The sequence below is a fragment of the Apostichopus japonicus genome, chromosome 2 (assembly GCF_037975245.1).
Source record: "Apostichopus japonicus isolate 1M-3 chromosome 2, ASM3797524v1, whole genome shotgun sequence".
Classification (NCBI taxonomy): Eukaryota; Metazoa; Echinodermata; class Holothuroidea; order Aspidochirotida; family Stichopodidae; genus Apostichopus; species Apostichopus japonicus.
This window is the reverse complement of record NC_092562.1, coordinates 3,198,513-3,225,018: the sequence shown is the minus strand read 5'-3', so window position 1 is coordinate 3,225,018 and position 26,506 is coordinate 3,198,513. Positions and strand designations below refer to the sequence as shown.

Genomic DNA, 26,506 nt, shown 5'->3' with positions numbered 1-26,506 from the left:
AAATGAAACAACCCAGTATCCTCACCTTCTACTTGAGAAGCTACCACTGCCCACCTAATTCATAAATGTTTTTGTAGTTAGTTGTTTAGCTGTCTCAAATACATAAAAATACTATATGCAATGCGTTTGTTTTAACCATATATGGTTCGTTTACATCTGATGCTCGTGATATATTTTGGAGTATGAACAGGTCATCAACTTTTGACCTGAACAAATGCATTACATGAATCGTAGGAATCATGATCCTACTTATATTACAGCAGTGAAAGACAACTGATCAATGTTTAGCTATTTATTTCAAAGAAATAAGAAAAAGAAACTGTTTCTGAAGCTTACCCTTGGGCAAGACAGACATTTGGGAAAGACATAAAAATACAGGATGTCTACCGTCAGACCGAATAAACTGAGTAAAGATCCGTAGAACACCAGAAGAAGAAAGAGCCACTGGTTATCCTCTCCTATACAGTTATTAACCCTGTCAATGAAGAAAAGAGACATCTGTAAGCTCTGTAAGCTACACACGCACACACACAAATGTTTGTATTACAATCAGACCGAGGACTCCATTGTTTTTTCCATTGTTCAAATCCACGTACCCTAACCGTCCTTAACAAGACCCCATACAATAGAATTCTTCCGAGGATGTGGTGATTCTTTAGAAATCACAACCGAGGACCTGGAATTCTTTTGTTCAAGTCCTCGGTCAGAATACAAAACAAACGCACACACACTGACACACACAACATCGAAATATTCTCTTTCTTGTGCAGGTATGTTTGGCAGGCCTGAGAAAGTTTGTTATTTTTATTTCAGTCTTCTTCTAGATTGACTTTCTAGATGCTATTCACTTCGCACAACTTTATTAATCATGTTAATAATACGCGCAACAATAGTGAGTAGCATTAATAGACAAAATATATTGATACACAGTATGACAAAGCTACGGCCAAAAATATTAATTTAATAAAAAGATATCTGTATCCTGTGCAGGTAAGTATGGCAAGCCTTGACTGTACTTAAATCAATATAATATTTCATTTCTCTTCTAGATTTACTTTCTCTGTACTTTTCACATTGTTTTACTTATTTATGCAGGGCTTCAAAATTCAGATTTTCACCAGGCTTAATGCCAGTGAAGTTTGCTGTTTGCCAGTAGGTAAAAAAAAAAAAAAAATAGCACTTGCATTTTTTCTGCCCATGCAAAAGTAATGTTGGTTTTGTTAAGGTTAATGTTAATTTAATGAAAATACAAGCGGATATTTTATTTTGGTCAGTAGATACTAACTGCACTGGGACTTTTTAATAAGTGGCTAAATTTGTGAACATCTAAGGCCTGTTTATGCTGTAAATATGTACAATAATATATGCAACAGGCAAGTGAAAGAGGGTTTTAGGTTGACTGGGAGTTTGCAGTTGGTGTTAAAATGTTGTATCAATACTTGAGATTGAATCTTGATGCAATTCTGTGCCTCGCCCCCGCCCCCCCCCCAAAAAAAAAATCACAGTCATTTGCTACTGAACATTACTGAGTGCTTTCATGGTCACATAGCAGTGACTTTTAGCCATTATTACTGTATGACTAAGAAGGAAGTTTGCGGATAAAATCCAAGGGGTGGGAGGGGGGAGGGGGAAGGGAGAAACAGCCGTCTAGTTTCCCATAACCAGTTAATAATCCAAAAAATTATCCCCTCAACGGGTAAAAAGAATCAATCAGTTAACTGGTAAATTGCAAACCAGTAAACATTTATGAGCTGGGGATATTTTTTAACAAGAGTTCTTTTCTGTTATTTCTGTATTTTATTGCCCACAGGTCCCCCCTTGCCCCTTCCCTGTGTGACACCCCATTGCCCTTCCCTGTGTGACACCCCATTGCCCTTCCCAGTGTGACACCCCTTGCCCCTTCCCTGTGTGACACCCCTATTGCCCCTTCCCCGTGTGACACCCCCTTGCCCCTTCCATGTGTGACACCCCCATTGTCCCTTTCCTGTATGACACCCCCTTGCCCCTTCCCTGTGTGACACCCCCTTTCCCCTTCCCTGTGTGACACCTATGGTGCAGCTTCCAATGCATCGGTTCTTACCATGGACAGTGGTGATCCATCTTACGGACACATCTCTGACATTTGCTGCAATGATGAGATTTTAAGGGTCTTTGAATGAGACATCTCTGGCAGTGAGTCCAATTCATTTTGTCTGGAAGGAAGGAAAATAGAAGATACATACAAAATACAGATTGAATAAAAGTAGGAACTATTCATACCTATGGCACGTGGTAATTAGCATCGACCTAATTTCTACGGACCAGCAAGATTCCTGTTTATGTGACAATTGCTTTTTTGTAAAGTTTGCAAAAATTTCTATTACTTCCTTTTATAGTACCCCATCTGCTCCCAACCAATCTCTCTCCTTCTAGCCATTCACAGATCAAATTACACAAGAAATATCAAGCTGACTCCATAGAAGGAAGCTAAAATACCTGCTGAGGTTGGTCGTGTATCAAATGGAATCCTGCCAGGGTCAGAGCTTATCGACCGAAAGAGTAGCGATCCAGTTGCGAACGCCAAGAAACAAAAGGCTGGAGAATCAAACAGATGTAAGATACTTTTGGCAATAAAAAAGCAATATTATTGTGTACATGATACAACATTTTCAAGATTTTAGTTTGTTCTTTCTATTTCCACAAAAAGCAATTTAACCAAAAGCTTTATAATTTCCATAACAACCATGTTTACTGTAACAAGTCCACATGAAGATATGAATGTATATAATATTGAGTTATATAAATAATTAATTACAAATAATGAATCTGAAGAAACAAATTGATTTTACTAGTTCTATAAAGCCACTCATGAAATTTATAAGACTGCTACCTCACAACTTAATATATATAGTAAATCATTTGTATATATGTTCATCACAAATATGTCGATTAAATAAATTAACGGTTGGATCATTTAACCTTTAAATGATATCTTTCATTGCACTTCTTTACACAGAGTCAAGTCCCTGCACATAAATTATACAGAGCTTGTATTATATATCAACTTTTATCAATCTTTCTATATATTTGTTTATCATCACGCCTTTATACTTTTATACTTTAATTCTCTGATACTCTTATGTTGGCCATTCTTATGTCTTTTTACTCTTTATCATCTTGTATTTGTCTTATTTGTACATATCTATTCGGGTGTTACATTTGTTTTTTCATCACGCCTTTAAACTTTTATACTTTAATTCTCTGATACTCTCATGTTTGTCATTCTTATATCTTCTTACTCTTTATCATCTTGTATTTGTCTTATATGTACATATGCGAGCTTGTATTTTCCCTTCTGGGATGAAATAAAGTTTTACTTACTTACTTACTTATATTGATTTGAACATATGTTTTTTATTATTCGTATCTCATAACAAGAAAATTGCTTAGTTTGGCAAGTCAAATGTTGTCAGTTGATACAGTATCTATGTGATTACAACCTTACAGTATATGAAAAAGACATTCTGTTGACGAATTTATACTCCAAACGATGGAACTATTGAAAGATTCCAGACTTAATATTCTATCCTATTTTGAGTAATACTTCAGTAGGTTTCAGACAACTATCTAAAATGGTTGCAACCAAACTTAAATTGAGGTTAAAGCTTAATTTAGGTGAAGACTTTAGACTTCAAAGATGTCAGTAAAAATGAACAGCTACTCCATCAAGTCCTGTATCAACCAAATGCAATATAGTGTTGTCCAGAAAAAAAAGTTGGAAAGAAAAAGAGAACCTTACCAAACACAGGAAACCATGATAAATATCCATCATTCCAAAGAGGGAAAAGAACAAGTTTCGGTATGATGTATGAATTGTACGCCCATGCTAGGACTACTGATCCCATACTGAAGTAGCCTCTCACATGACGCACAAACTGAAAGCCTCCTGGGAGAAAGATGATGTTTGGTGACGTTCTGAAGTAGGCAGCCTCATTCTCAATTTCTTTGTTTGTAGACTCTCTCAGGAAGTTGACAATGTCAAACTGTTGCTCAAATGACATCCCTAGGTCAACTGTTTATTCAAAAACCAACAGTTAAAAAAAAAAAATCTGAGAAGACAAAGACAAGATGAAAGTACAATGCTGATAATACTGTAAGATTCTAGGAGATCTACAGTAATTAAAGGCATTGAAGACTCGCCCCAAACCGTGTGCGGTCATCTGGAAAAGTTAACTTTCTGTTGCTTGCAAGTGACGTTTTGTTCGTGTCGCTACAAAATGCAGACAGTACAGTAATGAAACATGATACCTTGTTATCTTTAGCTGGACCTGAGATGTCCATCGCTGTATTGTTTGTACACTGTGCTGTGTGTATTGACCGCTGCTGTATGTACTGACTATGTATACTAGTGTCTAATTACCGATGGTAGCAAGCTGTGTGTGTGTATTTTCGCGATCGATGGTGGTTTTTAACACTCCTGTTACACCTCATTCGAAACTAGGTCAGATTACCGGCATTAGACGTTTCTTTTTGCGCGAGTCTTCACACCCTTTAAAGAAAATTGCCTGACACCAGGTAAACAAAATTAGCAGAAAATACAACTCTATTAAATTTATTTGTTTCATTAAGTCACACTTCCAGCAACGTAACCCTGAGAATACTTCATCAAACCAACAAGTACAGTACATAGCTTAGATAACTTAAAATGTCCTCATAACATTTGTGGCTACTGCCAAGTACTGTGGAAGTACAGCCTTCATTTAATTTGCATGAAACATATCGTTGAAGTTTATATTACTTATCAATAATCTTGTAAATATTTAACTTTAACTTATTAAATATCCCATCAGAGTACAGTGTACGCTATTGACTATTCCCACCAGTGGTTATTAAGTGCCAAGCACGGAGGGCTCAACAAGATCAGTGCTTCCATTTCATTCTTGAAATTGTTGGGTGAAAATATTATTAGGTGGTCCCTTGAAGAGCTTACATTTACAACGCTTGATATCACTTGAGTTAAGATTATCCCCAGCCACAATGTCGAAGCCCTCAAAAAAAAATTGTGAAAGAGATGTATATCTGAGTTAAAAATGAAATACAATCAGTTGTTTTAAACATAGCAACTCTTAACTGGCACCTTCGGGCCAGTACAGTGTAGGCCTATACATTTCATTGTGTTCTCGAGCTTAGGACTTACTCGTGGAACTGCTACCACTGTTACCTCATACGAAATTTTGAAAGCTTTGGCAGAAAACGTTTCTCATAGTTTACTGTGTTTAATTTAAACTCACGTTAAGATAAAGCTGGCTGGCCAATACAGTTGAATAAGGTGTAAATGGTAGATTGCGGCAGACTTACATCAATAACACGATGAACAGTTACTGAGGGAATTTCCGAATGTAAGTGAACGTACTGCATATACTACGAGTGACATAAATGCATAGACGTTAGTAGTAGGAAGAATGACGTAATGTGACATATACTGAAGCAACTCATCCAACTGGTGGCGCTTTGCTTGTACGACAAGAAAGTACCGGCGGCGTATTTTTTTTCCCAGGACGAACGTGGGAAATTCAAGGAGATGTAGGTTTGCATCTTTACATGAAAGGAACAAACTAAAACTCCATATGAACAAAAACTATGGATATAATGAGAGATGCATTGGGTTAGACTCGCGCATCAAGCCTATCACAAAGAAGATCTGCAATTGAGAGATGAGTTTTATTATCTCCAATAACAAGATACATGATAGAAGATGCTTGATGAAGAGCAAAATTATAAGGGGGTACATTTCACTTACCTTCGGAATCCGAAGGCATGTTCAGTTCCACTGATTGCCTGACAACCCCTAAAATAGATGGCGCAGTTCGTAAACAACTTTGTTTTATGTTCTATTGCAAGTTCGCCGATAATCAACCTATACTTTTTGTAGCACGTACGATTCACTCCAAACATTTATTTTCGGAGAATTGTGCTTTAGTCATATAACATCCGTAAGGACAGTCGTATCCGGTCTTTGGGGCTTAGGCTAACCCTATCGAGGGTCAAGTGAATAACAATACAGCAGCTGAGCAGACGACACTAGTACATTAATTAGGTTCCCTTGCAATTGCTTCTACTATCGCTTCCTAAGAGCCTGTGAAACTGCAGTCCACTGCCACATTTTTGACGATTTTGGCACCCAAATGCGGCACACGATTTCACCATTTCGAGTGATGTATGTCAACTTTATCAATTAAGCTATGTCAAGATGTACTGTTTTTATTACGCGCTGGTAAGCGTTTTTTTTTCCAAGACGAACGTGGGTTTCAGGTTTTTCAGGAATTTACAAATTCGTTTGAAATCAGAGTTAGGGTTTAGAAAGTGGTTTAAGGATACAGTTTCTATGAAATTGCAGGATTGTCGTTCATAATCTGGGGTCAAAACTAGGAAAAAAGATTCAGAACATGATTTTTTGAAAAAGCGTCACATGTTTGGAATCCAGGGATTTGATTGGCCGATGCCCACGTTCGTCCTGGGAAAAAAAATACGCTTCCCGGCAGCGAAATTATTTTTCCCACTTTGACGCGGCCACATGGGCGTGGCTTATGAAATATGTCACAGGGACCAATAAGCCGTAACAACGACCGATAGTCCACGCCCATTATGCTAATATGGCCGCGTCGAAGTGGGGAAAATAATTTCGCTTCCCGGCGACAGTACAGCTCTGATCTCAGCTACAGCTGATGTCCTGGTCATCATGATCTTGAAGCTCCCCACACATGCAGTAACCATATCGAGCTGTATAGGATACCTTTAAGGGTTGCCAGTTTTACTGTGACGCAACTGGCCAAATAAATGGCCAAAGCGGAGGGATAAAACGCCAACTTAGTACCAAATTTGTTACTATGTTATTGCATGTATTCTTATGAAACAAAATGACTATGTATAGACCCATAGGAATTTTAAAGGTTCGTGTTACGGAAACGACATGTTAATAATTCTTATTCCTGCCAAAAGAGTTTCCAAGGGTGTTAACAGCATAAAACTGAGAAAAGATGGACGAGGTTTTGTATGTTATTTTGAATAATCATATTTCTATATTCTACAAATGATATGGATGATAAAGGTGAATGGTACAAATAAGTGATTAACAAAGAGTACAGTTAACCTAAAGCGCCAGATGAGAAAGAAATAACTTATCTATAAAGACTGGGTCTGAAGTTGATGAACTCGATGGTGTCGTAGAGCTGGGCCTTTGCGATGATCCGAGATAAAGAGTGCTTCATCAAAAGGCGCGGCGCGGAAATATAAATGATTAAAAGTTCATTCAAGGACAATTCATTTTTTTATAACGGGGTGAACTTCAATTCACTGGATGGATGTCAGATATGGTTACGAGGGCGATGACGTTAGAGATGACGTCATCAGTAAATATAGCATCATGAATATGCAAGAGGTAAAGCATGCCCATAACACATCCCTGTTAAATAGCCAATTTTTTTATTAAATATGCTTTAACTCGTAGTATTTAACATGTAATAATAAAAAAAAATCGAAAATATTGACTGTTTACTTCTAAGTCAGGTCTCCGGATGCGTGGCGAATAACTCTTCTGCGTTGTAGTGTGACCGAGTTTATTTCAGCAGAAAGTGATTTTTTTCTAGGACTCAATACATCAATTCAGAATAATATTTTGTACAAGAACCTTTATATCAATGGAAAGGGTAACTTGTTGATTTCATTTGTGATATGTTTCACTAATTTTCGGCTAATTATGTATGCAAATATGCAAATAATGTCCCCAAATAGCTTATTTTGGAATACATACGATCAATAGTAGTAAACTTTTTGTAATTGGTGTACTTTATGTTAAAGTAGTATTATTTAAAATATTTCCTATCATTTGAGGTTAAAACTGTGGAAATTGGTTGAAAGATGACCGAGATATAAGGATTGACGTAAGAACTGTGGGCACGCCCCCTCCTCCAGGCTATACAATACACGTATATACAATACACGTATATACACGCACAAGTGCACCGTACCCATTTTGTTAAGATTTCTTACAACTAATTAGTGGCGCTATGCCGATATTCATTGATATACATTTGTAAGGAAGCTTGTAAAAAACATAATATTTATTACATTTTGGAAAAGGGTGTTGGGTGACCGTGATGTGATTTTTTGAAACATTGAAGAGTTTTTGAAAATTTTTCGTTTTTTTTGGACTGGTTTTTGGCAATATTCCGATGATAATTCAAATGTCCAATTCTCAATAGCCCTGGTTTGTTTTATGTGTTGGGCTTCCAGACCATTTATGAAGGTGCTGGTGTGGCAGTAATGAGTGTCCGGGCGTCCGTAGGACACATATTACTAGGAAATAGTGTCTCATTTGCGTGAATAGTGTCTCAGGGACACTTTCCCTTGCTTTCTACGCCACCGTGGAAAGTGTCCGGGTTCTCTTCAAAGAGCTTTAACGTGGTTCTGTTGAGTGACAAACATTTCTGGCCCTATCTACGTTCCCTTATTACTTAAAAGGAGGTAATTTACTAGCGAAGACCAGGTTGACAATGTTATATATCGGTCAGCATGCACCCTCAAAACTCGGTTAAAGTATAACTAATACTTCGAGTGTCGACTGTTGTGGGAAGAGGCGGCAAAATGTTATTATTATCATGGAGACTACACTCCAGAGGGACGCTGTCCGCTCTATTTCGATCGTCGACTGTCAGAAGGCTGCATAATGAATGTTAAACTTATCTTCCGAACTAATTAGTCATGTCTGTCTGACTCTGCTGCTTATCAATCGTTACTACCATTCTGGTAGTTGTTTGGAAGGTCGGAATTTCTAAACGTTGGAGAAAGATCAACCATGTAGGTCGAAGGTAAATGTATTTTAACCGATACGCGGCGGTGATAGTTCCCCGCCATCCGGAGCATGGAGGTCAAATCCGGGGTCAGAGCAGGGAGTTGTTATGGAAAAACTCCCTGGTCAGAGTCGATATATTTTATTCAGTACGCGGGAAATGTGGAAATCTCCCGCTCTACGTTCTAGGTGTGACATGCGTATTTGCATTCTACTGTAAAATGTATACTGCTGTTTACTCGGTGAAGTAAGCCGAATGTGCCGTCTACGTCGTTACATGTCGCAGGCCCAAAATTTCTTAGTAGCTGCATATATGCACGCACAGTAATTGCATTAAGAGTTGAGACCGTTAACTTACTTAGCCCGATCTGATATTACAAGATGACTTCTCCTGACCTGGATACCGATGACGAGTAGGCCTACATTATCATTGGAAAATATCTTTCGTCAGGACTGTACCCTGAAAAGTCTACGATAAATCTAGAAAGATCGATAAGGGGAAGATCGAAGAGTTTTAGACTGACGGGAGATGCCGATCTAGTTTACGTCGGCCCACATGGCAACGAAGATAGGCCCTTGGCCAAAGCCCACAAAATTAAAGCTTACAAGAAGGGTTTGGCGGTAAGTGTATTATTTGTTTATTTGTATAAAACTTTTAGGAATTATTTCCACTAAAGAAAATGATTCCATAGATATGCATATAACTTGAACTAAGTGCATTGGCCATTTGGGCCTTGCAGATTATAGGTATATTTTATTATTTGTAATCACCTAAGAGTAGAACTGAAAAGTCTAAACTTTATTAGTGTTAGAGAATATCGTGATGCATAATTAGTCGGCAAGACACGAATAGTATTAGGCTACTATAGGCTAGCCTACTGTAGCCTAGGAGTAGGACTTCGAGAGTTAACCCTATTTGCAAATAATTTGCTTTATTCAAATTCAAGCCACTCCGATTGGCAATCTCTGAAATAAAGCCTACTTGGTATAATTTTTGTTACTCTGGTACTGTAGCTGCCAAAACTCCCAGATCAGCTGTCAGTTACATATCAGCTGTGTATTGTGTACCCATGCTACCATGAGTATACAAGCTTTTAATTTCAATAATGATTATGTGTTTGAAATTGCTAGGTTAAAAAAAAAAAAAATCTTCAGGATAGGACTTTTCAGAATTTCTGAAAGATATGTCCTGGGATTAGTCCCCTTACTAGTTAAAACACAAGGTAGCAAGGGAGAGGGGGGGGGGGTCCCTGTCTTGTACATTTGGAGGATCAATTAAATTAATGAGTGTTACTTTATTATCTCTTTCTTTTGAGAGGTTTTCCCATATTTTTTTAATATATTGGTGCCGGGATGTGCACAGACACTGCAGCAGGTCGAATATATGCTATAGGTAATCAGTTGGCCACCTGCCCATCACTTCATTGTCAGAAGGTTAGCTGTGTTAGCTAATAATTTTTAATAAGTTTAATGGGCCTCTTTGCTGGTGATATTTTAATTATGCAAACATGTACATGGTTATGGTATGAATATTCATTAAACATTCTTCCACAGTAATTAAGGTTGTTAATATATGCACAAAACAATGTTGCAATTAAATTAGTGCAGGTTAAACCCTGGAGCTATAAACCTGGGATTATAGCTCCATGGACCAAGTTTTTATCATTTATATTAAATTTGCAATGTATTATCACATGTAGACACTGCTTGGTGATATACTGTAGTATTGCTAGAATAGTGACCAGAATGGACCTAAAAAACTAATATAGGCCTAGTGTAATCTCTTTGACAAATTTGAGGGTGGGTGAATAAATTTCTATTCAGGAGGATAGCTGCAGGTGTTGAGAGAAACAATTGAAAAAAGAGCAAATAAAAATGCACAACAATTTGCTTTCATTTTATCCCACATGTTATCATGAACTTATTTGACCAAATGATAGGAGTATTTTGGTATAAGACCCTAATTTGAAAGAAAGGGATCTGAGAAGGTGGCTAAATCAATAGAAATATCAGGTTCATTTCAATTTCTGTAAGAGTCCTTGTAGGACACGAGTGGTGACAATTTCACCACCTAAGTATTATTTTCATCTGCATTTCAGCAGGAGGCACATGTACACCTGATTTTGATGGAATCTGCAATGGAAGTTGTGTAACATGTTTTTTTTTTTCAAATACCTATCCTAGCTCATAGGCCTTACATGTTAATGGAATACATATGGACCACCTTATGCGTTCAGCTTATTAATGCTAGGCCTGGGTCGAAAATACTGTTCACAAGCAGCACAGTTATCACTAAATCACTTTGTTTTTTGTCATCAAAAAGCAATATTTGTTTGCATGATTGTAACTGCAAAGTCATTCACCATATGCATATCAAGTTATCAACCGATGCTTAAAGTTTGCATCCCTTTGTTGGCCAGTGCAAGAGTATAAGGAGTATGTGTGGAGATTGTCCAGAGAATGAAAGATCTAGCTCATTCATTTGTTCTTAAAGTTATAATTTACTAAGCATATATTAAAGATGATCATGATGGTGGTACATTCAGTAGACTTAATGACTCGCAGTACTGTCGGGAATTTTCATGTACTGCAGCCATAAACACAAATTTCGCTAAGAACACATTTTGGTATTTTTTTTTTAGCTGCGTATAATTAAAGCAACAGGAAAACCTTTACATAGGACTTCATAATTATCTGATATGAATTTCAAAATGAAAAGAAAACTGAATTGTGATATGAAGCAAGAATGACACATGAACATAACAGAGTTCAGTACTTGAATTGTTGTCATAAAGAAGTATCCGAGAAAATGTCCTAGGTACGTACATTCATATGCAGTTCATAACTAAAGTACCAACAGAGCCATAGCCTTTTGTCCAAAATTCATCCCCAATGAACCCATGTGCTTATTTCAACATCTATTTAAGTAAAATTTGCTACTTGGTTAATAACCAAGAAGTCTTTCCTTGCATACTGTAACTCTACAGTGTGAATTTCTGTCATTAATATAAAAAATTCTGCAAATTCCCTTCAAAGATTAATTTGTAACATTTCTAAATGCTTACAATATATAGATACCAAAGTATAGGTACCTATACTACCAATGTATGCTTCCTACATCAGTTAGGTGTAACCCTGTCATCTCACTGACAGATTCCAAGGCAATTTTCTGACTAACTATCAATCACTCATCCAGGTACTTATACATCTGTTCCCCCCCCCCCCACCCCACATTCAAAGGTGATGAAAATGGTTACCAGGCCTATGATAGTCCCTAGTGACAATTACCATCTAGGTTGTCAGCTAGATCAATGTATGTGACTTGCATCTTACTTCAGAGATTTCCCATTGGACTTCCATATAACAGCTGGGTTTGACAAGTCAGTAACTAATAGGTTTGGTAATGAAGAAAAAAATTGGTAACAGAGTCTTCCAGTGTGAGTTACAATAAAAAATAAAAAAAACAATTGAATGTTTAGCATTTTACAAAACTCAGATATAAATCACCTGAATATCAGTTCGTATGATTAGATTGTGTATGGTTCTGAATGCCATTTTACTTCTTTTTTTAGATGGGTGTGGATATGATTGGACCCCTTCCAGAGACCATCAATGGAAATAAGTACATCATATAAACCCTATGTGACTATTTTTCAAAATGGCCAGAGGCTGTTGCTGTACAGAAACAAAACAGCAAAAACTGTTGCAAACTTTCTGTTTGAAACCATGGCCAGGTAAATATCCATCTACTTTTGTTTCTACTTTACATGGAATTAGTTATGCAGACCTGCATTTGCACTGTTTTAACTGTGACCCAGAAAGCGGCCAAATGGTTACAGGAATTTATAGAAGTTATTTCTTAAGTTAATGTCAATGAAATGTTAGTGGGATATGGTCAGTGCTTTTAACTTACTTTTTTTTAAATCAGTGCTGAAATGATTTCCTGATTAAACCATGTAGCCATTCTGCAGATGCCAGTAGTTCATTACATTACTCGTAATCAATACTTTAACAATAGTTATTTAAATGTTTCCATTTATTTAGATTTGGGTGCATGAAAATTGTCATCTCAGACCAGAGAGGAGAATTTGTTAATGCTCTGAACAAGTCCCTGTTTGACATGATAGGGGTAGACCACAGAGAATCCTCTAGCTACCACCCACAGACCAATGGGCTTGATGAAAGATTCAACCAAACTCTGCAAAGGTCACTCATCAAGGTTGTCAATGAAAACCAACATGACTGAGATGAAATGCTGTCTTCAATTCTCATGGGGTACCATACAGCCAGACATGGTTCAATAGGTCTTTCACCTTTTGCTGTGATGTTTGGAAGGTTTGTAATAATTTAAACCTGCCATTGCTGAATAGAGATTTACATTTGCTAAGGCCATATACAGAGAAAAAGCAATCAGGGATAAGAGAGTTTGGACAAATCTTGCATAGCTACACCAGTCCTCTGTACGATAAAATCTAATTTGACACATCCCAGGTCCTGGGAAAAAACGCTAAATAGAGGACCATCAATAACCCAATTTAAGTTATAATATCTAAACAAATAAATATTAACCCTGTATATGGTACACTCTGCAGCAAGTACAAAATATGAACATTCATTAAACTGTAAATGCATGCCCATTAATTTAAAAGATACATGCAATTAATGCCACTGACATTGGTTTTGTTTTTCATATACTATATATTTATCATAATTGACTGGTATGCAAGTTGGACCTATAACAGCACAGAATATATATAAGGGTTTTATATTTGTGCTGGTTTGAGTATGTGATGTGACTCAAATTTCTGGTTCAATGGTCTTAATAGTGAAAATAAAATATATAAAAATTTATTTATTCTTCAGTCAAGAAAGTGTTGTGAATAATTGAATGTTAATTTATCTTCATATATCCAGAGAGCCATTGCGACCAGTCGACATTGAAGACTCCATTGTCCAACCAGAAGCTCCTACTACAGACTGCAGCGATGCACAGCGGGAGAGGGGTTTTCAACTCATGTCACAGTCGCGGGACATAATCAAAGGTGTTGTGAAAGAAAATATTGGCAAAGCCCAAGAATGGCAAAAAAAGAATTTGGATAATAGGCACCAAAAAAGGTAATTATATAATGCTATGTTGTACATTGAAGTTGTAATTAAATGAATGGCAACATATGCATTGTATTATGATGTTTACGTATATCTGCTGGATTTTATTTTATTCAGAGCTTCGAAGTTGGTTCCAGTGTTCTCGTACGGAATGCAAGAAAGGATGCCCGAAGAGGAGGGAAGCTCGAAAACTCTTGGCTAATTGGGCCGTATGAAGTGAAGGCTGTGAATGAGAAAGTACTGTACACACTTATTAACAGTACCACAGGCCTTCCTCAGAAGAAGAAATTCAATTCAATTTTACTTAAAGAATTTTGCACAAGTAAGATTTCTTTGCAGTATTTTTTTTTTGGGGGGGGGGGGGGTGGGGGAGGAGGAGGATTGGCATAATTCCTCCAGAATTTCCTTAAAAATAATCAGCAACTTAATCAGTTCTGAGTATTTGCTGGCTTATGTGAGGGTAAAGTGCTGTAGCTGTCTTCACACAATAAATCAGTTTCGACTTAATGGCCTAACAAATTAATCATTATTGACAACAATAATAAAGACGGGAATAAGTTAATTAGAAGAAAACTTCAGTTTCCTGACAATTGTTTTCAGAAATTAAATTTCATTTGTTTTAGTTTTGAGAAGATAATTTTATGTGATGTCAGTTTGAAACTCTGCAATTTAATGTTCAACTTCTGAAGAGCAGCTTTCCTGGCTTTGATAATAATCGTAACCTATTTATTCATGCTGGCGTGTGTGTGCGTGTCTTTGTACCGCCCACATTGTAAAAATCGAAGCTTAGATTGATCCCATAGTTTGTGCAAAAGAGTACATTGTTGAGTACAAGAAGCGTATTGTATTGTTTGAGGTCAAAGGTCATTCGGGTCAAATTGTGAAACCTTGTAAACATGGTATCTCAATATTGGACGCTTGGGCAGATCTCGTACTTGGTAAGATAGTGCATTACATTGAGTAAAAGAAACTTTGATTTTGTCGGAGGTCATAAAGGTCATTTGAAGTCAAAAAATGCCAAACAGTTACCTCACTCCCCTCTAACCTGTCCTTACACTAACGCACCTTCCTAAACATAATATCTCAGAAGCTTGGAACGATTGCGCATATGGTATGTAATTGTACCACATTGAGTACAGAAGCCTAATGTTGTGGGCCGAGGTCATAGGCGTACGGGACCATTTTAATTCGGGGGGCAGAAAGTTTTGTGCCCGAAAGTTCCTGTGACACTATCTAAGCGGAGCGCCACCATCGGTTGGCGCGTAGCGTACAAGAAAATTGTTGGCAAAAAAAGCCTCTCAGATTGCCGGAAACGGCACATCTGAGGCCTTGCAAGTTGCATATAAACATTCTTTATTTTATAATCTCACATTTTAGAAATTGACACTTCCCCAAAAATTTGGCAAATTAGAAGAAGAAAAAATGGTTACATCACTTTGAAGAGGAAAAATAGGACAGTATATTTTTTAAGCTCATATTTAGTTACCGTATTTATTATTTTAACACAGTACTCAGCTACCTCCAGAAAAACATACATTGTTCAACGACACGTAGGCGGGATAATGTCGCTGTGTCGGGTGAGACTGCAATTTGTCTCACAAAACAGTATAAAATGTAACAAAGAATATGATAAACCTGTACTTCTAGGCTTGTAGGCACTCCCCCCCCCCCCCCCCAACCATCCATTCCATCAAAAAGAAAATGTTTCTTATATACACTCATGTCGGAGATGTCCAGATATACAGTTGACTAGTTAGAAAAAAAATTGATCGCGCAAAAAGTGTGGTAGCCCAGGTGAGCTGTGCTTACGGTGGTGTTACACGGAAATATTCGGGCATCATGATGCTAAATAAAGAAAATCAATGAATTGTCGGGCAAAAATTTGAAAAAGATTTGGGCAAGCTACTGCATATTTATATATATATATATATCTATATATATATATATATATATATATATATATATATATATATATCTATATATATATATATATATATATATATATAGATATATATATATATATATATATATATATATATATATATAGTTTCTCCTCTTAGGCTGCCCGAATTTTTCAGGACTTTTGCCCGAATTTCTTGTCCTCTGGAAATTTGTTTTTTAAGACCCCCCCAGGCCTATTTTTACAATTCATGGTTAAGTAAGTTTCCAGTGTGCTATGATTGTGTTCTTTGCTTTGATTCAACAGAGATCTGTTTGCAACAGTTTTTCTTCAAGTTCCAAGAAGCAGTTGTATGACCAATTGAAGAAACTCAAAAAGTTTGAAGTACAGTAAGTGTTAAATATTTCATTAAAGTGGGATTATATGCACTCCATAATCATGCAGTTACTGATACCAACCTAAGTGGTATACATTGTCAGTTACAAGCAAAATTTTGTAGTGCTTAAGCAACTCTCAAAATTCAAGCAGAAACAAATATTGATTAATATTAATGATAAAGGTGCTCTACCTGTTACCTATCATCATCGCTCGGCCAAACGCTTTTAGATGTTTCGCTACTTGTTGCAAACTTTTATTGTGCTATATAGTAATGATATGTATACTTTCAATGGTTAAGCACTGCATTTAAAGGAACTTTTTATTGAAAAATGGGATCCAGTCCTTCTGGTCATATCATTGTTTGTAAGTTTATCGCCCTAAGCCTTGCCTTGTCATGAATTTTACTTTCTGTGATTGAGTGCTTGAACTGTTGGCCTGTCCTGCCAGAAAATTTGAATCTAACACTGACTTACGTCGAGACGTGACCTTAGTGCTGCACATAGGTCACACTTGATCAGATCTCACTCTAAGCTTGGCCTTGATACAATACACAGGAATGCGTACAGACTTCAATAGGCTATCAACTTGCCATACTGTATATCTGAATGCTCGCATGCTCAAGGAGGATCAGATCCCACACTTGGGGATTCAAGTTGCTATACTCTGAATAATCGCATGCTTAAGGAGGATCAAGCAGACCCCACAAATGAGGTGATCAACTTGCTAGTCTGAATCTCACATGCTCAAGTAGGACGAGACGTACAAGGGCGATCAACTTGCTATAGTTTGCATTCTCGCATGCTCAAGGATGATCAGACCCTACAATTTGGGTGATCAACGTCCTATAGTATAAATTATTGCATGGTTAAGGAGGATCAGACCCACAAGGGCGAACAACATGCTAGTCTGAATATACTCCATACATGCTCACGGTGGATCAGACCCACAATTGGGGGATCAATTTGCTACAGTCTGAATGCTCGCATGCTCATGGAGGATCAGATCTGCATTTGTGGCAATAAACAATATTGCTAGTCTGAATGCTTCACCTTGTTATTACCGAATGCTGCAACATACATTAATTTGAAGTACCCATTCGTAATGATTGCTGAAATCATGTTTTCACAGTAATATTTACTTTCTACTTAATTTCTGTAACTTTGAAGCAATGCTTACTATTCATGCGTCCTTTTCTGCAGGCTGAATTACCTCAATGACGTTCTTGTCTCTCATGCTGTGGACCATCTCTACCACCTTGTCACATGTTGCACCGAAACAGAAGCTGAAGCAGCCTGTAGTCAACTGCGCAAAAGCTTACCAAAGTAATGATCCTGATGCACAATTATCTTTTCAATATGATTTTTTTAGCTTGAATGTGGTTACTTATTAATTTCTCTATTCAGTCAATAATTTTAAACTTTTATGTATAGGTACAGGTTGGTACCAAGGGTCAGAGCATTTCACCAGGATAGGAAGGGAGGCTATCCAAGCTGAATATGATGAGGTTGGAGATGATCAGGTGTTTGAGTATAACAACCAGTGGTTAAGACAAGAACTTGATAATTTATGATAAAAAGGTTTCTTTCTTTCATGCATATCGTTATTGTTTGTCCCCCCACCCCCACTGATAGACAATTCCAGAAAAAAAAATCCCGCTTAAAGTTTAAGTATGTTTATATGTGCAAGATAGATTAAAAACAGCAAGCAACAAGAAAAACAAAGCATAAATGCCGTCAGATAGCACTTTTTGGAACCGGCAATAAGTGTCCTTATATTAAGCAATATTTAATTCACACATTCCCTCTGTTCAAACCACACTAGATTGGTTTCAATTCAATTCATAACCCCCCCCCCCACACACACACTTCCTCCCCCTCCATATATATCAAAGGGTCTGTTTTTCTCCCCCTGGCAAGGAGGAAAATGTGCACACAATTAGTATACTGAATAGAATTAGTATTTCTATTATCTTATAATGCATTTAGTAATGGCATTGTAAGGTTGAATCAAGAGCAATGTTCCCAGAGAACTCCAGTCAGAATGATGGTATAAGTAAATCCTGGGATTGTTTTTGTTGATTGTGAAGTTCAAAGGACTCTAAGGTGACAAAATTCTAACAAAAGTCTCACATAACAAGCATATATTTTACCACACGTAGAAATGAAGTTGTTCTATTGGTAGTTGTAATCTATAAACTCATGTGTCACATCCAGGACAGTAAATGGCAGTTAGTTCGTCTTTCTTCAGGTAAATGGAATTTTTACATTCACCATCTAATTTTTTAAATTCTGTTCTGCTATGCTTTGCTTTGGTCACACGAATAGGTACTAATTAACAGAAAACTGGCTAAAACAAGCAGAACAATTATCTTTCCAAGATGAGGGAAGCCAGCTCACTTGATATAGCATACATTCATTGTTAGTTCTAAGCATAAACTTAGAGTCGTGACGGTATGGGTTAGAAAAAAATGATTTGTCATATTGCGTCATCTCAATATCAATGCTTAATTTGTTTGCTGATTTAATAAACCTATGCGTTAATACTTGTGTGTGCGGTATGACACCTGGCTTCAAACACGCTATCTCTAGAAGGGAAGCTTGGAAAATGTAAGATTTGGCATGTATGTGAATCATATTGATTATATCCTATATTTTTGGGGTGGATGTCAAAGGGTAAACAGGGTTCAAGTTGTGAAAACCTTGTAAAAATTATAAGTTCAAGAAAGGAAGCTGAACAGATATCATATTTAGTCTGTAAGTATACCACATGGCTAAAAGAGGCCTTTGTTATTGTGGAGATTAACAGTGGTCAAATTTTGTAAACCTTTAAAACTTGATATCTCAAGATGAGGAAGCTGGAAGAAATCTCATATTTACTGTAGTATGTATCACATTGAGTGAGTACAAGCAGGCTATCAGTGGTCATTTGTGTCAGCATCTGTCATTGTGAATATACTGTTTGTCACTTCTTGCTGTATTACTAAAGATCAAGTGTGTCAGTATGTCCCATTCATATGAAAGGATACTCATGTTGGATCATAGAAACCACAGTCTGGTTTATGCGTACATGCTACTTGACAGCTGTCCTCATATGCCATTCAAGTATATCAAGGCAAGTAACAACTGGGATATAGTTTCTTTATCTGTGATGCATTATGTAGTTGTTGCAACTGAATAAGCGTTTTCGTAGAAAAGGTCTTTTATCATGTAAGTTAACTAAAATCTCAATTAAAGATGCAGAAGTAGAACGCACTCATCATACAGTATATCTAGGTGTTTGTATTGATGACAAACTAAGTTTCACTGGTCATATAAGCAGAATACTTAAACGGGTGTACTTCATAGTCTCAACTCTATCGTATATAGTTCCATATTTTCATGTTGATGTAAGCAAAAGAGTTTTTACTGCCAATATCTTACCACACCTAATATATGCTGTTTCTGCTTGGTATCACTTTTTACTAATTAAAGATAATAAGAGAATTTTTTTTTTTTTAAAGTATTGTTCTAGAATTTTTAATATAGATTTAACTTTCTTATGAGTACTGTAAACAATGCTGCTAAAAATGAGTTCATTAGAAGTGTAAATTGCATACAAAGAAATGACAGACATTCTTTGCATACCGAACTTAACTCTCTACTTCGAGAAACTACTAGGTATAATCTGAGACACAAAGCAATAACACCAAAATTCAGAATTAATGTGTATAGATAGTATTATAGTTTTATTTATCGTGCTGCTCTTTTATTTACAAAATGGTAATCTGGATAATTTATTGTAGACAGCTGCACTTGTACGTTTTGTATATATATATGTGTGTATATGTATGCGTGTATGTGTGTGTGTATATGTGTGTATATATGTATATGTATGTATGTGTATGTATGTGTATTTTTATTTTCAGTGTTGACTGGCCTTGGATGCTCCCCAGTAAAGGATTCAGGTGATTATACTGTTGACTGTGTCAAGACCAAACTTTTAGTGCAAAGAATATTTATTTAATGTCAAAGGAAAAGGTGGGCCAAATATGTAGACAAAAGCAAGAGAAATGTTAACTGATACCAAGTTGTGTGAATTGTGTACAAATATGATTTTACTGGCTTCAGCTTGCATTTCCCAATTAGCTCTAATTGATTTTTTTTCTTTTCCAACATTTGAACAATAGTCATTGAGGTACTTTGACTAACACTAAACAATCTGAGTGTAGTAGAACTGGTTCTCACACAGCCTCCTTTCCCAGTATTTATGTTAAGCCTGATACTTAGTGTGACCAGCAGCATGTCATTTGAAGGTAGTCTGTATAGGCCACAAAGTTGTATTGTGACATCAAGAAGTACTTTCCTTGAGGTCTTTATAATCTCCAAATTTTTCTCAGACATTTTAAAAGAACATGCAAAAGGACAGAATGTCCCAGTGAGGTAAATTTCCTACAGGTGGTACAAAAACAGTTTAATAATTTTGACCATAGGTGACCATATTTTAGTATCTGGCATATTTGAAGCCAATGCAACATAACTTTCAGCTGATTTTTGTTGAAAATAATTGATATAGCTTAGAGGCCTTTATGCCCATTAACAATACATCGTAGCAACAAACGCTTTTGGTGTTTATCAATACCAGTTGTGCATGGTGAGATATTCGTTTGGAAATACCTTCTAATGAATAATGCACTGCCTGACTGTGCAGGCAATATATCATGATTCAATGGTTGACATGTCATGAACACACGAAAACACCCTACACAAACCCTCTGCTCCTATACCATATGATTTTATATTGCTTCCCAAGTACCATTTCCAACCAGCTAGGCATTGCCCAATCTTAAAATATATCACATGAAAAGGAATTCCCAAGTATTTTCACCATAGTTAACATTCACAGCCTGTCGATAATTGGATTAACAATAGTCTTCCTTTAATTGATTGCCTGACCAACAAATACTGCTAGGCTACAACTGTGGACGCCAAAGCATGGTTTACTTTGATTTATGTAACCTTTTTTTCCCATGTGAATGTCATTTTGTCTTGAGATCCCCAAGATTTCAAAAGTTACTAGATGTGAGGCTATCTGTTATTGTCAATGGTTGTCAAGCATTAGTATTAAAAGTAGAAGGGAAATTGGATGATTTTTATAAAACAAAGTATTTGAAACAGCTTGTACTAAAAATAAAGAAACAGATACAGTTGTTCTATGTCACAATAGACGTAGGATGTTGCACGAGTCTTGCAGCACTTTTGTCATTTTTTAGAAATGTATTTATCTTATGCAGCAGAGAACATGAAGGAGAATTAAATTTGCAATAAATTTTAAATCAAATTGATATTTCCATTCATTTGTGTCTGTCCAAATAGTATCATGCAAGAAATCATTAATGACCATATATTTCAGCCGTTCATCATGTAGTGAAATTGGTCTAAAGTTCCTCTATAAATCCTGCCATTAAGAAATGCAATTAAGATGAAAAGGCATACTCCAAAGAAGCCTTGCTGTCCTGATGTTTTTGCACTACGTTTCCATACAGAAGAGCTTGTAGGACACATTTATCCGTGCAATTCTCTCATCCTGTCCGCGCGGACAGAAAATCACCACACACGGACGTTTTTTCCTAGTTAATAGTGTCCGTCCGGACAGATAATACTGTCCGCCGGACACAATTCCCCCGAGAAAGTTGTCCTACGGACACAATTCCCGTGGAATAGTGTCCGTGAGACGCCCGGACACTATTCCCTGTCACATGCTGGCCTGTTTCTAAGTGGAGCCTAGATTTTTATGGAAAAAAACTCAAACTATAGAATTGTCACACTTTTTGAATCAGAAAAAAGTTTGAATCAAACTTTTGGAAATAAACATCAATAGCTTGGGGTAACCATGGAGGTCAAACCTCTGCACGGGGTAACAAACGCCGAAATTCCCTTTTGCGGCCTCTGAAAAGGGGAATTTCCCAATACCCTTTCAAAATGTCAAACTTACATACTTTGACTGTATATTTGATTTATACAGTTATCATTTCTTGAAACTGGATACGAATCGGAGCGAGTAAATGAATTTACCATCCAATAATCGGTGCAAAACCGGAAACTTCCATCGGGTTTAGGAACTGTCACAAGTGACACATAGTGACCCTTTCTAGAAAGAAACGCTCAATTGATAATCAAGAAACCACGCAAACACTCTGCTTTTAATTCTCATGGATTTATTGGCACGAGATATTTCAATGATTATTTGTAAAAGAAAACATAAAAGAAATGCACATATGAAAATAACTACACCCCCTTGGATACTTATCCAATGAATCCTACCCCCTTTATGCTAACTGACACTGCTAAAGTACGCTTTAGGACAGGCTTCAGAAGATCACCGCCCACAAGGTAGTCGCTATAGGCGGAGTCAAACCATTCAGCTTTTCACACGTGTCAAAGTAGGATACCTGTATCCGGCGTCTTAAAAGTGTGGACCAGACCACATCTATCGGCACGGAAGAATACCCCCGTGACCCCAAGCAGTTAGTTTTGGAGTCACCAAAAGTAAAACCCTGTAGACAAACAGAGGAACAAAACCATTCCTAATATTTGTTTTAAACATACGGTCAATTTCCGGAAGCAAAACTACGATTGATCGCAACTTATAAGGGAAATTTTAACTCTCACTCCTTACGAGACACATTAACGTAAACATGATATAGCATTTCCTTCGCTTTCTATAGATAATCTTACAAATTTTTCAGAATAAAATTCTTTACGCCACAAATTAAAGATCTGCCCTTGTTCCTCAAACAAATAAGGCTCTTATATACTTAGTTTACTCTTCCCTTTTCTTTACAGGGAGACCTCTACTTTGTTAAGCCATCTGAAGGTTTTTAGAGGATTTCCTATCACATTGTATATATTCACGTGATACAACAAATAAATCAATCAATCAAATATAAATTCCATCCAATCTCAATAATAAACCAATTATGCGACAAAATGAAACTAACTCTCGTTACATGTATTAGTCTCAGCATTTCTACTAGGTATTCGACCACTTTTAAGAATTCCGTTTCAATTCAAGCACTTTGGATCATACAGTTTACTTACAAATAAATTTACGAAATGATGACACTCTCTCATTTAATGTGGTCCTAGAATATACCAATTTTACATTAATACTTAGAATACTCACAGATTATTGGGGGTCGCCTGCCCGTAATCTGGTTTACTATACAGCAAACTCCGCTTGTCACAAACGAATAAAGCACGTGCGTCGAGAATATACGGTATTGTAGCGGCTTGTTCTCAATAACAAGTATACGCAAAATTGTCCTCATTGACAATATAATACTAACTCAATTTAAGACCTCATTGCCTTTTTATGAATATATAACTCCCGTTCTCAATAACGGAGAAACTACCTCTCTGCCCGACGTGATATCGTTACCAGATGGAATGCAACTAACTAACTTTCCTGTACCCCACCCTAACATCAACTAAAAAAAAAACACGAATCTAATATGACGTAACGGCTCTTACAATTTGTAAGCACAGGTATTCCGATATATCTCGGTGAAACATACCAACAATAAGGAGCCGAGAAACCCGGAATTTAGTTACTCTTTATATGCGATACAGGTGCTCCAATGCACACAGTGAAGCATATCAATACCAGGAATTTTGCATCCACTTACGTGACAGGAACAAAAATACACGGAGAATTTCAGGGACTGTCCCTGGGTTCAATTATATTATATTCCTAACAAGTACTTAACTTCATTTTGTAAATGTTTCATCTTAATAGGACTTAACCTAAATAATGGATGCTGCTTAATAGGTACAGCATCATCAACATCAACATTGTGACACACTAGATGAATCCTCCGTGGAATGTCGGTAAAAATGATCAAATGTGAATTAATTTAATCGGACATCTCGATTTTAATGTTGCTTAGACAAGTGAGACAATTACTCACTAAGATAACATAAAACATCAGAATTTTGCAACTTAACATTAATATCTGGGAAGATGTTTTAAAGGGGTCAGTTGGAGAAGAAAAATGATCCAAACTTGGCTTATCACTGTTACATGGGACAGTGGCAAGGGCAACTCCAGTATAAGTACTGAGAGATTTCACTTCCGGTGAAGGAAGAGATGTCAGAGGTGACTCTGAATCCTCTCTTTGATGGTATGCCTTGAGTATATTAACATGGCAGCAAAATCGTTTGTTTTTCCTCCTGTCAGGGGCAGGGACGTAGCCAGGGGGGAGCAGGGGGAGCGACCGCTCCCCCTTTCAGTGTCGAAAAAAATGTTTAAAAACTGTTGTTTTTTTAGCATGGTATTTTGTCAGTGCTCTTTTGATCTTGAATACTCGTCAGCTCCGTTAACTCAATTATAATCGTAGTAACATTCACGCCTACTGATTCAACTACTTACTTAGTTTGGCAGATGCAATTAGCTAAATTTAGCCTATAGCCTATTACAAGCCTACAGTTGGCCACTGCGTAATAAAATACATATTGCCTACCTAACCGCACTCTATGGAATGTCACGAACCGTATGCACAACAACGTCGACAACGTTCGTTCTCATCCTTTCTATGATTCGTCCTAAGTTGTTGCACGAACAGCATGTTATGAAGCTAAGCTAGCAATCGTACGTGATACGCACTTCCTATAAATAATTATTACACTGCTTATACACTGCGATAACGATATTTGTTTTTAGGCCACTGCATATCTGGCTATATTCCAAAATATGAAAGTTTATATTGTCCATCAGTTAAGTTGGTCAAATGTATTAAAGTCCAGACATTGGAATAAACAAGAATCATCCTACTTGAAAAATTGTAAAAGAGCACTATGTTTGTCTTTCTGATATATTATGTAAAAGAACATGTAAAAGAATTCAAACAGGAAACAAAATCTGCTGATAATATGATATCATATGATCAGGGGCTTAGCCAGTATGTAGCACTGTGGGTCCGGGCCTACACTTTTTTGGCCAAGTTATCTTTTTTTAAAAACACCCATATTTCAAATCCATAAGCTTGCTGGACGAGTTTAAGAGTCTAGACAGGAATAACTATTGAAATGAACGTAGCAAGAATATGGCTTAATTAGGTGACCTAGTCTTCTAATTTAGGCTGTCATTTCTATCGCGTGCCGTTTCATTCAACACTCTACCCGCCGAAAAAGACTATAGGATCCGATCTTGTCAGTGTTGTAACATCTAGTTAAGAACCTGTTTACGCAGATAATATTTAAGTTGAGAAAACAGTTGAGAAATTTGAATCAGATGGCAATCGTCGGATAGCTCTCGCCTTCTCTTATTAGGCTAACTTAAACATTTACAGTTGTATCAAAGACAATTACTGGCTATAGTTGTATCTAAGACATTTCTGGCCTATCTATATATGTAACTACAAGTATCAGCAGTTGAAAAGTAAGACTACTCTGTACATGTACCTTGCTAATTTTAAATATATTATGTATTATTGAATTATGTACTTAATGTATCTTTATGTATCTTAACTCGTTTGTTTTTTTGGTTGAAAAGTGATATTGAATGAGGTGTCTCAAGTTAGGAAGAGGCCATGGAACCAGCATGAACACTCGGGAAGGGCCGTTTCCGGCCATCTAGGGGGTTTGTAAAACCAAAAATTTTCTTGTACGCTCCGCTCCAACCGATGGTGGCGCTCCGCTCAGATAGTCGTGCCTAAATTTTTGAAATCGATATCAATCGCAAAAAGTGCTCCCTCCCTTTCAAATTCCTGGCTACGTCGCTGGTCAGGGGTGAAATAATATCATTTGTGTCGCTTGTCTTTTCTTTCACGACATACGGGACCTGAGTAGCGAGCTCGAAGAGTCTGCCCTTGTATCGGCATTAGCACTAGCACTTAATACCCTGGGGCCAAATGCTTGTCAGTGGCATTTACATCATACCAAGTTTTGGTTTGGGACTCTTTCAAGTTATTCCTTGCCAACTCCCACGCATTGGTCAGTCTACTCTTAAAAAATCTGACACGTAGTCAAGGAGATTAATATCATCAGTTTCATCAACTAGTTTTCTCTCTCTGAATAACTTTAATGGCCCACGGACATTGTGTCCAAATGCAAGCTGGATTGGGCTAAACCCAAGTGACTTCTGGACGGATTTACGGGCTGGAAATAGTTGGAAATGAATACATTGAGCCCACTGTTTTTCCTTATCAAATCAGTAAGTTTTGATCATACTCTTAACAGTTTGGTGAAATCGTTCTACAGTGCACCCTGGCTTTCAGGGTGATTAGCACTAGGTGCAATTTGATAATACTTTTTGTAACA

General features: G+C 37.0%; 2 protein-coding genes and 1 long non-coding RNA gene across 13 annotated transcripts in view; 1 reads left to right on the top strand and 2 right to left on the bottom strand.

The window, feature by feature from the left end:
* Nucleotides 1-5,813, bottom strand: part of LOC139974356 (palmitoyltransferase ZDHHC21-like) — a 35,692-nt gene extending 29,879 nt beyond the window's left edge. For 3 of the 8 annotated variants that reach the window (XM_071981489.1, XM_071981499.1, XM_071981440.1), the window contains exons 1-5: nt 5,780-5,813; nt 3,779-4,051; nt 2,476-2,574; nt 2,081-2,192; nt 337-475 (exon numbers count right to left, since the gene is read on the bottom strand). In XM_071981489.1, the coding sequence (XP_071837590.1) occupies nt 337-475; nt 2,081-2,192; nt 2,476-2,574; nt 3,779-4,051; nt 5,780-5,798 (642 nt within the window). In that variant the 5' untranslated portion in view covers nt 5,799-5,813. Of the gene's footprint in view, nt 1-336; nt 476-2,080; nt 2,193-2,475; nt 2,575-3,778; nt 4,089-5,176; nt 5,480-5,779 lie in introns of those variants that run through there. The other 5 variants (XM_071981482.1, XM_071981463.1, XM_071981473.1 and 2 more) reach the window with 5 other exon arrangements.
* A 2,475-nt stretch (nt 5,814-8,288) lies between these two features.
* LOC139974342 (uncharacterized) lies at nt 8,289-17,558 on the top strand. 4 transcript variants are annotated; one of them, XM_071981416.1, is made up of 8 exons: nt 8,289-9,448; nt 10,144-10,220; nt 12,400-12,561; nt 12,872-13,162; nt 13,742-13,942; nt 14,051-14,255; nt 16,140-16,222; nt 17,411-17,558. In XM_071981416.1, the coding sequence occupies exons 4-6, from the start codon at nt 13,080-13,082 to the stop codon at nt 14,133-14,135; spliced, it is 369 nt and encodes a 122-aa protein (XP_071837517.1). In that variant the 5' UTR covers nt 8,289-9,448; nt 10,144-10,220; nt 12,400-12,561; nt 12,872-13,079; the 3' UTR covers nt 14,136-14,255; nt 16,140-16,222; nt 17,411-17,558. The 4 variants fall into 4 exon arrangements, with proteins under 4 accessions (XP_071837517.1, XP_071837508.1, XP_071837499.1 ...); XM_071981407.1 differs by having other exon boundaries at nt 10,144-10,261; XM_071981398.1 differs by lacking the exon at nt 10,144-10,220.
* Nucleotides 17,559-22,387: 4,829 nt separating this feature from the next.
* On the bottom strand, nt 22,388-24,063 carry LOC139974335 (uncharacterized). The gene is made up of 2 exons (XR_011795453.1): nt 23,373-24,063; nt 22,388-22,743 (listed from the first exon to the last, which is right to left on the bottom strand). It is a non-coding gene; the product is annotated as an uncharacterized lncRNA (long non-coding RNA).
* Between the last annotated feature and the right edge of the window lie 2,443 nt (nt 24,064-26,506).

Bases quoted from the DNA above. Each gene is read 5' to 3' on its own strand.
- LOC139974342 (XM_071981426.1), top strand. From the start codon at position 13,080: ATGCTGTCTTCAATTCTCATGGGGTACCATACAGCCAGACATGGTTCA. The intron at 13,163-13,741 runs GTTTGTAATAAT...TCATATATCCAG, and splicing joins TTTGCTGTGATGTTTGGAAG to AGAGCCATTGCGACCAGTCG. The intron at 13,943-14,050 runs GTAATTATATAA...TATTTTATTCAG, and splicing joins GATAATAGGCACCAAAAAAG to AGCTTCGAAGTTGGTTCCAG.